This window comes from Polypterus senegalus, chromosome 4 (genome assembly GCF_016835505.1).
Source record: "Polypterus senegalus isolate Bchr_013 chromosome 4, ASM1683550v1, whole genome shotgun sequence".
Classification (NCBI taxonomy): Eukaryota; Metazoa; Chordata; class Cladistia; order Polypteriformes; family Polypteridae; genus Polypterus; species Polypterus senegalus.
The window spans coordinates 70359765-70375750 of record NC_053157.1 but is presented as its reverse complement, the minus strand read 5'-3'; the positions used below and the strand labels follow the sequence as shown (position 1 = coordinate 70375750).

General features: G+C 38.5%; 1 protein-coding gene across 2 annotated transcripts in view; it reads right to left on the bottom strand.

Moving 5' to 3' along the window:
- LOC120527430 overlaps positions 1–15986 on the bottom strand; it is a 56597-nt gene that overhangs the window by 36850 nt on the left and 3761 nt on the right. For both annotated transcript variants that reach the window (XM_039750838.1, XM_039750837.1), the window contains exon 2: positions 7417–8109. In XM_039750838.1, coding sequence (XP_039606772.1) covers positions 7417–7845 — 429 coding nt within the window. In that variant the 5' untranslated portion in view covers positions 7846–8109. The remainder of the gene's footprint in view (positions 1–7416; positions 8110–15986) is intronic.

Sequence of the window (15986 nt, the reverse complement as noted above, 5' to 3'; positions counted from 1 at the left end):
TATATATATATATATATGTATATGTATATATATATATAATGCTATATATATATATATATATAATGCTATATATACTGCTCAAAAGAATTAAAGGAACACTTTTTAATCAGAGTATAGCATAAAGTCAATGAAACTTATGGGATATTAATCTGGTCAGTTAAGTAGCAGAGGGGTTGTTAATCAGTTTCAGCTGCTGTGGTGTTAATGAAATTAACAACAGATGCACTAGAGGGGCAACAATGAGATGACCCCCAAAACAGGAATGGTTTAACAGGTGGAGGCCACTGACATTTTTCCCTCCTCATCTTTTCTGACTGTTTCTTCACTAGTTTTGCATTTGGCTACAGTCAGTGTCACTACTGGTAGCATGAGGCGATACCTGGACCCTACAGAGGTTGCACAGGTAGTCCAACTTCTCCAGGATGGCACATCAATACATGACATTGCCAGAAGGTTTGCTGTGTCTCCCTGCACAGTCTCAAGGGCATGGAGGAGATTCTAGGAGACAAACAGTTACTCTAGGAGAGCTGGAGAGGGCCATAGAAGGTCCATAACCCATCAGCAGGACCAGTATCTGCTCCTTTGGGCAAGGAGGAACAGGATGAGCACTGCCAGAGCCCTACAAAATGACCTCCAGCAGGCCACTAGTGTGAATGTCTCTGACCAAACAACCAGAAAGACTTCATGAGGGTGACCCAAGGGCCCCATGTCCTCTAATGGGCCCTGAGCTCACTGCCCAGCAAGCATGCAGCTCGATTGGCATTCGCCATAGAATACCAGAATTGGCAGATGCACCACTGGTGCCCTGTGCTTTTTACAGATGACAGCAGGTTCACCCTGAGCACGTGACAGAAGTGAAAGGGTCTGGAGAAGCCATGGAGAACATTATGCTGCCTGTAACATCATTCAGCATGAGCAGTTTGGTGGTGGGTTAATGATTGTCTGGGGAGGCATATCCATGGAGGGTCACACAGACCGCTACAGGCTTGACAAAGGCACCTTGGCTGCCATTAGGTATCAGGATGAAATCCTTGGACCCATTGTCAGACCCTATGCTGGTACAGTGGCTCCTGGTGCACGACAATTCCTGGCCTCATGTGGTGAGAGTATGCAGGCAGTTCCTGGAGGATGAAGGAATTGATACCATTGACTGGCCACCACACTTTCCTGACCTAAATCCAATAGAACACCTCTGGGACATTATGTTTTGGTCCATCCAATGCACCTCAGACTGTCCAGGAGCTCAGTGATGCCCTGGTCGAGATCTGGGAGGAGATCCCCCACAACACCATCTGTCATCTCATTAGAAGCATGCACCGATGTTGTCAGGCATGTATACAAGAACACAGGGGCCATACAAAGTGCTGCATACAATTTTGAGTTGCTGCAATTAAATTTTGGCAAAATGGACTAACCTGCCACATAATTTTTTCACTCTGATTTTTGGGGCGTCTTTGAATTCAGGGCTCTGTAGGTTGATCATTTTCATTTTCATCAAACGATGTGGCATCCTTTCGTTCCTAACACATTACCCAGTCTATATCAGTATAGATATCCAGGAGGATTTCTTTTTCCCATTGAGATCTGATATGTTTTCAAAGTGTTCCTTTAATTTTTTTGAGCAGTTTATTTATATATATATATATATATATATATATATATATATATATATATATATATATATATATATCTATACTAATAAAAGGCAAAGCCCTCACTCACTCACTCACTCACTCACTCACTCACTCACTCACTCACTCACTGACTCATCACTAATTCTCCAACTTCCCGTGTGGGTGGAAGGCTGAAATTTGGCAGGTTGATTCCTTACAGCTTCCTTACAAAAGTTGGGCAGGTTTTATATCGAAATTCTACGCGTAATGGTCATAACTGGAAGCAGTTTTCTCCATTTACTGTAATGGAGATGAGCTTCAACGCCGTGGGGCGGAGTTTCGTGTGACATCATCACGCCTCCCACGTAATCACGCAGTACATAGAAAACCAGGAAGACCTCAAAAAAGCGCTCAAGAAAACATGCATTATATAATTGAGAAGGCAGCGAAACAATAAGAAGCGAGTTCTGCTACTTCGGAAACAAAGCACGATGTAAACCTACACTTTAAATTAAGTTCATAGACAGGCTGCGCTGGCGTTTGTAATTTAGTGCCTGCCCATAGAAGGCCGTCCGTCAGCGCAATCCAATAGCAAACTGCCACGGGTAAATATTCACGGGTGAAGGACTGTGCTTATGGAGAGGAAGATGAGATGGTCAGGGTGGTGTTTGACACAAACTCAGCGAAACTGCGAGAGAAAGTTTTAAGTGCCAGGACTAAGGTAACATTAAATAAAGCTATGGACATAGCACGAGATGGCACCAGCACAGCTGGGAACCTTCGATGCAAGTACACCGAGTGGCTCACGTGAACTGGCGCAGTGCACAGATAAAAGCAACAGTTCCAAAGAGCTGAACAAAACCGAATTACACAATTGAAAAGGCAGCAAAAATATGAAGCGTCTGATAAGCATATTCATAAATGCAGCTACTGTGGAAACAAAGCACACGGTGGAAAAAGTCAATGTCCCGCTAAAGGAAGACAGTGTAAAAAACCCGTGCATGCAGTGTGTCAGGTCTCAGATAAAGAAGAAGACGAGCTGTTTATTGATGCAGTAAGAAACAATCGATGAATGAAACCTGTCATCTTTACAACGATTGACAAACACGGAATGTAACTTGAACACAACACATCGCAAATACGACCTGATTGAAAGAAATAATGATAATCAAATCCTTGATGACAGCAACATTCAATAACACTCACAAAACAATTACTGTATATTGACAATCATGTTACGTTATTTTTAAAATGTTCCCTTTTCTTTTCATAACTTCTACTTCTCCACTACGCTGGTATATATTTAAATGTATATATATCCCCCTATCTACAGTACATCCCCTCTCATAGACAAGCCACATGCTGTGGCTCAATTGTAGAGTCTTCGCCTCTAATGCCGACATTCGAGGTTCGATTCGAGAGGGATGCACTGAGTATGTACGCGCTACTGATTCATTTTACCTTGCATCTCCTTGGTTTGGGACGTATGAAAAATATTAGGTTAACGCAGAATCATGTTACGTTATTTTTAAAATGTTTCCCTTTATTAGCACAAGCACAGCTGAGAAGCTTCGATGCATGTACTCCATAACGCGTTAAAAATAACGCATTTAATCACACTTTCAATTCCAAGCAAACGGAACTTTTGTCAATGCATCATTTCCTGGTACATCCATTACACTGATGCACACATCACAGCTACAAAAATGTTAGAGTCGGAATAAAGCGCGTTCCTACGACTGATCATTTCGACTTCGGCGAAGCCTTGATAAAAGCATGGTTTTGTGCACAATGAAAAGCAAGCAAAATTAGATGCATTACAGAAAGCAGACTTTGTGGCTCTTACTGGGGATCATTGGACTTCCGTGACCGTTAGTAATTCTAATTACATCTAATTACAAAATGTTCAATGATCACACTGTTTTAGCCTAATGTACAAAATAATTTTGGCTAAGGTTACTCAGAGTTTAAAGATTAAGTTGGTCAAATTACCTTTTATGTTTCTGACTTATTTTTTTAAGAAGAAAAACTGCACTTTATGTTGAAATTTTGGTTATTATTATTTAAAGACAATACTATTCTGAAAATCTACTTAAAGTACTTAAACTACCACTTTATTTTTAAGTCTGCCCAATTTTAACCAGGGATGATATTTTTGTTTCTGTTTTGAATTCAAATGCAGTTTAAAGGCTTTTTTTCAGAAATTAAAACAGCTTCAGTTTACAATATTCATGTACATGTCTATTATTTGATTCTGTCGCCCACTAAAACACTTTTAAATTAAAAAAAACATTTGCGATTTGGGGCAAATTTACGTGTGCGATTACATACGATTAATCAAGATTAATTCTTACACAGCCTCTAATTAATTGGATTAATTTTTTTAATCGAGTCCCACCCCTAATATATATATATATATGTGGATATATATGTAGATTTGTATATATAAATGTGTATATACAGTATATATGTAGATATGTATATGTGTATATACAGTATGTATATATACAGTATGTATATATATGTATGTGTGTATATGTATATATATATAACTGTGTATATATATGTGTATAGATGTATATATATATATATATATTTATATATATATGCCAGCAACACTCATGACAATGACAAAACAATTACATTGTCAATCATGTTACGTTATTATTAAAATGTTTCCTTTTCTTTTACTTCTCGCTGCCAATGCAGATATTTTGCTATATATATATATATACAGATATATATAAATATATATATACAGATATATATAAATATATATATACAGATATATATAAATATATATATATATATATATAAATAGATAGATATGACAACAACACTCAATATCAATGACAAAACAATTACATTAACAATCATCTTACGTTATTTTTAAAATGTTTGCTTTTCATTTTCATAACTTCTTTAACACACTACTTCTCCGCTGCGAAGCGCGGGTATTTTGCTAGTATATATATATATATATATATATATATATATACTAGCAAAATACCTGCACTCCACAGCAGAGAAGTAGTGTGTTAAAGAAGTTACAAAAAAGAAAAGGAAACATTTTAAAAATAATGTAACATGATTGTCGAATTTGATGATTGTAAGGAGTTTAATTTATTATTGTAAATGTTGTGTATGAGAAATACACATTATTAGAATGTAAGGATCTCTTTGTAAATGACTTTTGCAGTTCTGACCTTGGGCTGTAAAATGACCAAGCTGTCTCTGAGCTTACTCTTGAGCATGCAACGTACATTTGGTCATGTAAGAAGCACTCTTGTGTCAAGTCAATAGCGACCTTTTTTAGAGTCTGGCCCGTGACTTATTTATTGTCATAGCAAAGCAGACCGTTACTGGAAATTGGAGGCGTTTGAATTGGAATCAGTATGGGTGAGGTTTAGAGGTAGCCTGAAAGAAGAATGAGCAGTCCTTCCACCCTTGAAGAGTTGGAGTAAAGAAGAAGGGAGCAGTGAGCACGACAAACAGCTGAGGAAAGTAAGGAAGTGAGTGGGGAGGCACATGAGCGCGGGATGTTGTTAATGTATATAGGCAGGGAGTCCACATGGAAGGTGCGTGGACAGCGGCCGTGCAGAAACAGGAAAGGGGACCTGGGGCCACCCTTGTGCATTTCTGCTATGAAATATATCCTCTGTTAACGGAAATAAGGAATGAAACCACCAAAAGGAGAGGTCAGTTTCAAAATTTCCTTACAGCATAATGGTGAGACCCGCCAAAAGGAAGACATAAAATTTTGAAAGTACAGTGTAAATGATGAGCATAGGAAATGTGGGCTTCTTACATATATTGGAAGTCGCAGAAACATTGAGGAGGGGTTTCCCCTATCTATATATACAGTTTAGGGGGTATATACACACTATATAGGGTGGTCCAGATCTAATTATGCAATTTTCATTGCATTATAACAACATGCAATGCAGGATGTTGGAGGAATTTGGACCGCCTGCAGTGCATAGGAACACGATCTCCCAAATCAACGAAATGTTTGACCGGACTGGTAGCGCCAATCAACCGAAATTGTATTGTTTTCCTGCATTGCATTAAGAGTTGCGTAATTAGATCTGGACCACCCATATATATATATATATATATAATACAGGTATTTCATTTCAGAAGAATAACCAAACACGTTCTATTTGGTATATGATTTATATTAAATTATGCAATGGAACCAGTCTATATAGAAGATAACTTAAACAGTCTTATATCTTTAAGGAAACATGTATATTAAACTTTTGCTGACACATATATTAATAACCTGAAAATATGCAGTGATTGTTTTGGCTAACATAAAATATTATCTCTCTATCATAAAAGAAAATCTTGAGATGAGACAAGACTATTTCCAAGAGATTTTTTCAAGTCCTGCCTCTTCTCGACCATTTATGGTTAACGGATCACGCCCATGGTCCTCTCACCGCTCATTCATGTGAATGCTTTTGTCAGACACAGTTCCTGCGCTCTCAGCTCATAAATATTTTCCTCACTTTACGTTCCCAATAAAAGACTTATTATGTCCAAATTTTAATGAAGAATTTCATCCCGAAGGGTTATCAACAGAAGAAATGAGTACACAGGCAATCCTAGTACCAAGAAACGATGAAGTCAAGTGAATTAACACAAAAATTGACGATCGGTTACACGGCAGATTGATTCAATGCGTATCAATAGACTATGCTGAAACAGTTGGTGGTGACTGTGCAGAAGATCAAAGCATCAACTTACAATATCCTGTAGAATATCTACAACCGTTAACACCGTCTGGTATTCAACCGGCTGAATTACTGTTGAAAGAAGGATCATAATGTTATTATGTAATTTATGTTTGAGTGATGGGCTATGCAATAGGACAAGATTAGTTGTATTCAAAATTGGTCGAACAATTCTGACATGTAAAATTTTAACGCAACAAGAGAGGTAATGTAGTACATCTTTCACGGAAAATATTAGACACCAAAAGAGACATTGATATGCCATTCGTATTAAAACGTTTAAAGTTTCCAGTTAGAATAGCTTTTGCTATGATAATTAACAAATCACAGGGACAAACATTCGAAAAAGTCGGTTTATTTATTAGAGAGAAAGAAAAGATATACACTCACGGGCAGTTATACATTGAGTTATCACAATGTAACTCAAAACACGGAATCAAAATTCAAAGCAATACTGACGAAAATTTAATTCCAAATATTGTTTTTACTTTGGTTTTACAGCAAAAGTGTTTGTTTAAAAAGTATTTGTGTGTTAATTTCAAAGCCAAACAGAACGAAAATGTGTAATACAATGAATACCTCTAACGCAACATGAAACATAATTTTCTTTGAAATTGTTACATTTTACTATTTTTTACTATGGTTACTATGGTTTACTCCCTGTAATGTAAAATAATTAGGTCTATGATGCATATGTAACAATTCCCATGAAAATAACAGTCTGTTTAAATTGCACAACCACTTCCCCATACATGAGCGGCAAAGCCACGAAGTGCCTAGTGTAGTGTCCCTGCCTGGGGACTGGCAAGGGAAGCGTGCAGGGGGCAGAGCCCCATAGTATTTCAACAAATAAAGCACTGAAGTAACATATAAATAATTTTTAAATGTTTGCTGCAAGTTTAGTTTATGAAAGCTAAAAATACAACAAACTAATGATGACAATATTTACATACATGCTTACTTTTTCAAGTAGATCAAAATGAGTTGAAGAAACAAAAATAAACTTGGTACAATATTAAGCTGTCTGTAGAAAATATTACATACATTTAATTTAAAACAAATACCTGTCTGATAATTGGAAAGCTGGTATGACGCGTGTTAGGAAAATACATGCTTGAGAGTAACCTTGGAGGGAGAGATCTTGTCCATATAGTCTGAGAAGCTGTTTGTGGCACTGGAAACACAGAACAACTTGAAGGAAAATGTTGAGGAGAATGAAGGTGCAGTAGTGGCATCTCCTGAGTACAAGAATAATCAAACACATGCTGACGTGCTGTTAGAATAGGAGAGCAGTAACTTATCCCCTTTCTTTCAGTGTTACCACCATAACGCTGATATTGAACAGAATATGAAGAGTGACATGGGTTTAGTTGTTGAGAAGGGCCTGGAATCCTTTCATTTTTCCACCTCCCCACCTTAATATTCTTGGATTCTTCAAGGTCTGAGAGTTCAAGTTTAGCAGAAGTGTGTGACGAGAATTTCTTTGAAGACATGGTGATCTGTTTAGTTTAGCTGAGCATAAGTTTCTTGAGGTAGTGGGAGAGGATAACTGGAAAACCATGATAAAGAGGCTTTTGTTACTGGAAAGGATCAACAGATTGCAAAAAATACGTTGTCAGTGTCTCAGTCAGATGTATACAACCTAGTCAGTATTTTGGTTTCCTTTATATTAAGTAGGTGTGAAGCAAGAAGAAAATCCACTTGACTATGATATTTTGGGTAAGATCCAAGGGAGTCTAAACTTAAAAACAAACAAACTAAGAAAAAAGAAAAAAAAAGACAATTAAAAGTTTTTTACAGAAGGAATACATAATCTACAGTATTTTCACTGGAAAGACAGTCATTTAAGATAGCCTTGTTACAGATTTATTTTCAAAGAAGGCATTTTATTTAAGATAATGGGAAATTTCCAAGACATCACAAATTAATAAGCATTAGTAAGAAACACAGTCTCTTAAATTACTTTTTTACCTGCAATCTTATTTAATTTATTGTAGCCACTTACTACCCCATAATCAAAATGTACGGGCTAAGTTGAAACACTTAAATAAATGTTACGATGTGAATGAAATTCCGCTTTTTTAGATATGACTTACCAGTGGGCATTTTCAAAAATATTTAGTCTACTAATACCACTTGTAACATTACATGACTTTTGGTTGTAGGGTATGTCAAACTAGACAACTGCAGTTTCTAATCTTGTTCCCCAAGTATGTCAAATCATAAGACTGGAAATTGCTTGGCTGGTGAAATTACCCAACCACATGACAACTTTCCAGCATAGTTTCACACTTCCAAAAGTTTGCAAGCTTGCTTATTTTTCTGACAGCTAATAATGCTGCAGCTGTACAAATAATTTACAGATACAGCGGAAGCTCGAGATGAGAACAGCTTTGTATATGAGAAATTCAAGATATGAGGAAAGTATGAGCGAAAAATTCGCGTAACGAGCCACGAGCCAGGCTGTGGATATGCGTGACACGTTTCCCGATCCGCCTCGACTCGGGGATTCACCCAAGCTGACGCTGCCCGCCCGTCAGCTCACTCAGTGTTCCTTGCTCTTCCGTAGCGTGAGGATCTACGTGTTTGTGCACTTGTGATTTCATTGTTTTTTTTGCATTTAACGTGAAAATAATTATTCCACGATGCCTCTCAAGAAGATTGTTGCCTCAGATAGTGCTGCAAAGAAAAAAAAGGAAACCATGGCCGTTGAATTTAAGAAAGAAATCATAGATAAACATGAGCGTGGTGTAAGAATGACGGAACTGGTGAAGACTTACGGCCGTTCAACATCAATGATCTGCACTATTCTGAAGAAGAAGGAAAAAATTAAGAAACTTGATGTGGACAAAGGAGTTACCGTGACTTCCAAGCACTGTCCAGGTAGGTTTGAATCCTACCTGACAGGGAGAAAATATTTTGTTAGTTGTGGTAATTACAACTCGAAAACACATGATATCTGATATGGTGTTCCATAAGGCTCTATCCTGGATCTGCTGCTCATCTCAATCTACATGCTTCCGTTAGGTCAGATTATCTCAGGGCACAACGTGAGCTACCACAGCTATGCTGATGACACACAGCTGTACTTATCAATAGCACCTGATGACCCCGATTCTCTTGATTCACTAACACAATGTCTGACTTGTATCTCAGAATGGATGAATAGTAACTTTCTCAAGTTAAATAAAGAGAAAACTGAAATCTTAGTGATTAGCAATAATGGATACAATGAGGCTATTAGAAATAAACTGGATACATTAGGATTAAAAATCAAGACGGAGGTAAAAAGTTTAGGGGTAATTGTTGACTGTAATCTGAATTTTAAATCACATATTAATCAGATCACTAGGACAGTATTTTTTCACTTAAGAAACATAGCTAAAGTTAGACCTCTTATATCACTGAAAGATGCTGAGAAATTAGTTCACGCAATTGTTTTCAGTCGACTAGATTACTGTAATGCACTCCTCTCAGGACTACCCAAAAAAGACATAAATCATTTGCAACGAGTGCAGAATGCAGCTGCTAGAATCCTAACTAGGAAAAGAAAATCCGAGCACATCTCTCCAGTTTTGATGTCACTACACTGGTTACCTGTGTCATTCAGGATTGACTTTAAAATTCTGCTTATGGTTTATAAAGCCTTAAATAATCTCGCCCCATCTTATATATCGGAATGTCTGACACCTTATATTCCAAATCGTAACCTCAGATCCTCAAATGAGTGTCTCCTTAGAATTCCAAGAACAAAACTTAAAAGAAGTGGTGAGGCGGCCTTAATCCTGATACTCTGTATGTTCAGTTTCCTCATAATAACTATTCATGGTGGCTCTAAAATCCATACTGACCCCTACTCTCTTTTTCTGTTTCTTTTTCCAGTTTCTTTGTGGTGGTAGCCTGCGCCACCTCCACCTACTCAAAGCATCATGATGCCCCAACAATGATGGATGGATTAAAAGGCAGAAGTCTACATGACCATCATCATCAAGCCCTTCCGTGAGAACCCTAAATCCAAACAGGACTGTTTCATTTATGTTAGGTAGAATCTCATGGTCTGGAATCCCTACAGATTTTATTTTTTTCTCCAGCCGTCTGGAGTTTTTTTTTGTTTTTTCTGTGTCCCCTGGCCATTGGACCTTACTCTTATTCGATTTTAATTAATGTTGATTTATTTTGTTTTCTTATTGTGTCTTTTATTTTTCTATTTTTTATTATGTAAAGCACTTTGAGCTACTGTTTGTATGAAAATGTGCTATATAAATAAATGTTGTTGTTGTTGTCCAAAACTCCTAGAAGATGTTGAGAAGCTGTTGTTGGTGTGGATTAACGAAAAGCAGCTAAATGGCGATTCGGTGTCGGAAGCTGTCAATTGCACTAAGGCTAAGAAGCTGTACTTGGACCTTCTCCGAAAAACACCAGGTACGTCGGCTGAAGATGAGGAGGCACTTATGGCAAGCCATGGATGGTTTGAAAAATTTAAAAAGAGAACCGGTGTTCACGATGTTGTGCGACATGGAGAGGCTGCCAGCTCTGATACAGCTGCTGCTGATAAATTTGGGCCAGAGTTCCCACAATGTATTTACTAGTGAGGGGTTTATTCCCCAGCAAATGTTTAATTGTGATGAAACAGATCTTTTTTGGAAGAAAATGCCTAAGAGGACCTACATCACGCAAGAGGAGAAATCTTTGCTCGTCTACCACTCAGAAAATCCACAAGTTTTCAAGAGGGGGAAGGTGCAGAAAAAACAACTGAATGTGATGTGGTAGGCCAACAGCAAAGCCTGGGTAACACGGCAGTTTTTCATCAAGCGGGTCAATGAAGTTTTTGGCCCCTCAGTGAAGAAATATCTTCACGAAAATAAAGAAGAGAGAGCCTTCCTGAAGCAGAGGGGGTCTCTCCTTCCCCACAGTAACCCGTTTCCTCCTCCCCACCTCCCTATCGTCTCCTTCAAGCCAGCCAGGACTCTTCATAAAGGTAAACTACAGTTATATTATTCACCAGTGTTATTTATTAAAGGTAAACTAAAGTATATATTATTTATCAGTGTTATTTGTTAGGAAAATTGATTTTTATGTTGACATTTTTGGGGGTGCGGAACAGATTAACTGAATTTCCATTATTTTCAATGGGGAAGTTTGTTCTAGATACGAGAAATTCAATATACGAGCTCAGTGCTGGAACAAATTAAACTCGTATCTTGAGGTTCCACTGTACTACAAGTGCAGCCACAGCCTCTACCTTTTTTAATTCTTACCATTCTGTTGTGGTATGTAAACATGAGACATCAGACACATGAGCTTCTCATCTGCTTGCAATTGTCCAGAACAAAGACATTCCTTATTTCTTGTTATGCACTATATGTATGGTATTTCTGGGTGGGTATTATTTTTTTGTTTTGCTCATATGCACAAAGACTTTATCCGTATGATTTAAATCAAAGTCATACCTCTTGGTGAATTGTGAACCCTTTGGACTGAATTGCTGGGTATGTCACATTATGTGACTGTGGTCACGGTAGTGAACCATGTCTATCCGCAACTCAATAAGATTATGAAAATAAACGCCCGTAACTAAATATCACTGGAAAAGTCATACAATGTAACATGGTCTTTGCACAAGTTTTAGAAGCTTTACAAATGAAATTGACTTTGTTTTTACAATTGTAATCAACATTTTCCATAGCTAAATGGCCTGGTGGTAAAGTGTTTTATCACTGGGGAAGAAAACAGAGTAAAATATTAGCATCATCTTCTAAGACACCAGGCGATATGTAGGTATATGTAGCTCACTTTCTAAGTTGGTTCTTGACCCTGTAATTTTCTAATGGGATAAAATGTCCACCCCAGCCTAATGTCTAAGAAACACCAAACCAAAAGAAAAGGTCTACTGTATTTCAAAAGAAATTAATCACTTATCAGATCTGTTCAATGATGGGGGGCATGCAGAACTGTGCAAAGATGGAGGGCATGTTGTTATAATGTTTCTAGTCTGCAGCCTTAAAGTTCCAGAAAAAGCAGGTTAAGATCATGAATAGGCAAATGTCTGTGTGAAGTCTGTATATTCTCCCGATGGGCATGTGGGTTTTTCTCTGGCTACTTTCTTCCTCCAAAAGGCTTGCATTTTAAACAAACTGACAACTTTCCACTGAGTAGTTATGAGACTGTGCCCTGTAAAGTGTCTGCCATGCTTTGGGACCATTATATTGAAAGGGATCCAAAAACAGAAAAAAAAGAGAAAAAAAATCTGCTAAACATAAATTGTCATTGTCTCAGAAATGAAAGCAAAAAAATTTGAAAACACTAATGAAAAATAACCAAAGAACAAAACAAAAGGTTATCAGTGACACAATTGCTTCCCATTAGTAAATCAATAGACCAAAAAACCCTTCTTATTGCTTGAACAATGCCATCCATTGTCCAACCCACTATATCCTAACACAGGGTCACGGGAGCCAGTCCCAGCCAACACAGGGTGTAAAGCAGGAAACAAACCCAAGACAGGGTGCCAGTCCAGCGCAGGGCACACACAACAATTTAGAACCGCTAATCCACCTAACCTGCATGTCTTTGGACTGTGAGAGGAAACTGGAGTACCTGGAATATACCCATGCAGAAACGGGGAGAACATACAAACTCCACACAGGGAGTACCCGGGAAGCGAACCTGGGTCTCCTAACTGCGAGGCAGCAGCGCTACCCACTGCACCACCGTGCCACCCTTCTACAATGCCATTAATTGTATTTAGGTGAGATTATATTTTACTGTGAACCAAAGTAAAACATATTGTAAACACCCTGAAATCTTCTTGCATAAAGAAAATGGCAAAGTAGATTACAAATAACTGTTTTGTATTATAGACCTATGTTAATTTTATTGTCAAAGATTTTAATGTAAAAGGATTATCTACAGGAAATGTTATTTTTAAATTGAAATCTTTAAAAAAAAAAAAAAAAAAGTCCCTTGTTCAGATACATTCTTTACACTGGAGACCTTTTTGGTTGTCTTACTTCGTTTCAAGCAAAGTGAATTTATCTTGTGTGCTCTCCTCTTTTCTAAGTTCCATCCTTTCCTACAGTATTTATCTAAAGTCTGAAAACTTTCCTGGTAATGCTGGATACGAGGCAGGAAGCAAGTTGGGCAGGGGATCAGTCTATTTCTGGGCACACCCATTCCCAGTTTATATTGAGCCAATTTAGGACATCCAGTTAATGTGATACTTGTATCCTTAGGATGTGGGACAAAAACTAGTATACATGAAGAAAATATCATATACTCCTGATTCAAATACTGGCTGTGAACACTCTGGATCTGTAAAAAGGCAGTGGGTTTGTAGCTCAATGAAGCAACGACAAAGACAAGCACTGATAGTAAAGTAATCTCTTCCAGTGCTGGGCTGGCAGCATCAACACATTTCATCTGCATTTAGCTTGTTGTAATAAGTGTTAGCCATGAAGTGTATTTTAAACTGAAGTTTAAATGTGAGCACAAATTAAATATCTGATCAATAAATTAATACAGTGATCCCTTGCTGTATCGCGCTTTGACTTTCGCGGTTTTGCTCTATCGCGGATTTTATATGTAAGCATATGTAAATGTATATTGCGGATTTTTCGCTGATTCGCGGATTTCTACGGACAATGGGTCTTTTAATTTATGGTACATGCTTCCTCAGTTTGTTTGCCCAGTTGATTTCATACAAGGGACGCTATTGGCGGATGGCTTAAAAGCTACCCAATCAGAGCACGTATTACATATTAACTAAAACTCCTCAATGCTATAAGATATGCCTCCTGCGCGGTGCTCGATTGTTTGCTTGTCTCTGCCTCTATCTCACCCTCTCTGACATTCTCTGCGCCTGACGGAGGGGGTGTAAGCAGAGGTGCTGTTTGCACAGAAGCTGTTTGTCTAGTGGATACAGACGCTCCTCTAAGAAATGCCGCTTTATCGAGGTGCGTCCAAAAGCACACTTATTGATTTTTTGATTGTTTGCTTTAATCTCCGCTCTCTCTCTCTGACGTTCTCTGCGCTTGACGGAGGAGATGTGAGCAGAGGGGCTTTTTGCACAGAGGCTGTTTGCTTAGAAGATAGGGACGCTCCTGTAAAAAATGCTGAAAGGCTACCTTCGCATTGATCCCTTCATTGCCGCTGCTTTATCGCGGTGCTTGCATACTTAAAAGCAACAGCCCTATTGATTTTTCATTGTTTACTTTACTCTCTCTCTGACATTCTCCGCTCCTTACGCGCACTTTGAAGAGGAAGATATGTTTGCATTCTTTTAATTGTGAGAAAGAACTGTCATCTCTGTCTTGTCATGGAGCACAGTTTAAACTTTTGACTAAAGGGTGTTATTTCATGTCTAGAGGGCTCTGATAATGTTTAAAAACGTATTTAGAAGGTCGTAAACAGGTTTTCTATGCTCTAACTGCGAAAATATTAGATTTATAAATAAAGAATCCTACTTCGTGGAAATTCATTTATCTGTCGGGAGCGGATTAACCGCGATAAACAAGGGTTTACTGTATAACTGTGCGGAGAATATTTATAAACAGTGTGGGAGAGTTTCTAAGGGCTTAAAATATATAAAAATAATCATACAAACATATGGTTTCTACTTCGCGGATTTTCACCTATCGCGGGGGGGTCTGGAACGCAACCGCCGCGATCGAGGAGGGATTACTGTATTCTGATTTTCCAAAAAAATCTTTTCAGGGAACTAAGAGTCATGGGTTTAAAGGAAGATGTTCATGGTCCACATCTCAACAATTAGAATTTCAATTTAAATTACCAGAGGGCCAGCACCAAATAATGTTTTGAAAAATGTAACGCTTTTTAACCACAGAAAGCATCAAATGACAACACTGGATATCGACATCATAAATTGCAACTGCTTCTGAGAATATGAAACACAACAAGGAGACATGGATACAACTGAACTAAGCAGACCCCGCCAATGCTTGTTTAATATCAAGTCAAGTCAAGTTGGGGAGCATGCACTGGTACAGTGCATTGCCCACCCACTATATGATGAAACAACTCGGGATCTCGGTTTGCAACCCCCCCAGGCAGACATACGGTCCAGTCCCACCCTCTGAAAATGACCCTCTATCTGCTGCAGCCAGGTGTTACGTGGGCGACCCCTTGGCCTGGTCCCCAAAAATGAGGATCTTACAAGCTGGATCACCCTTGCAGAAATGTACCACGTGGCTGTAGTGCCGTAACTGACGTTCCCTCACAATGCAGGTAATGTGCCTCATTCTGGACTCCATAAGCAACCGCTCATTCAACACAAAGTCAAACCAATGGTACCCAAGGATTTTCCGGAGAGATACAGCACCAAAGGAGTCCAGTCTTCGTCTCAGGTCATTGGATAGTGTCCATGTCTCGCAACCATATAGCAAGACAGGAAGCACCAGGACTCTAAAGACTTGGACCTTCATCCTTTTGCACAGATATCAGGAGCACCACCCACCCCTTTCCAGCGACCTCATGACTCCCCATGCTCTCCCAATCCGTCTACTGACTTCATAGGAAGGTAAAGTCAAGATCTGTGAATCTTTCTTCACCAACAGATGCCCTACAGCCGCTGGACCCCAGTCCTTGCCCTACACCCAATCCATACAAGCATTGAACG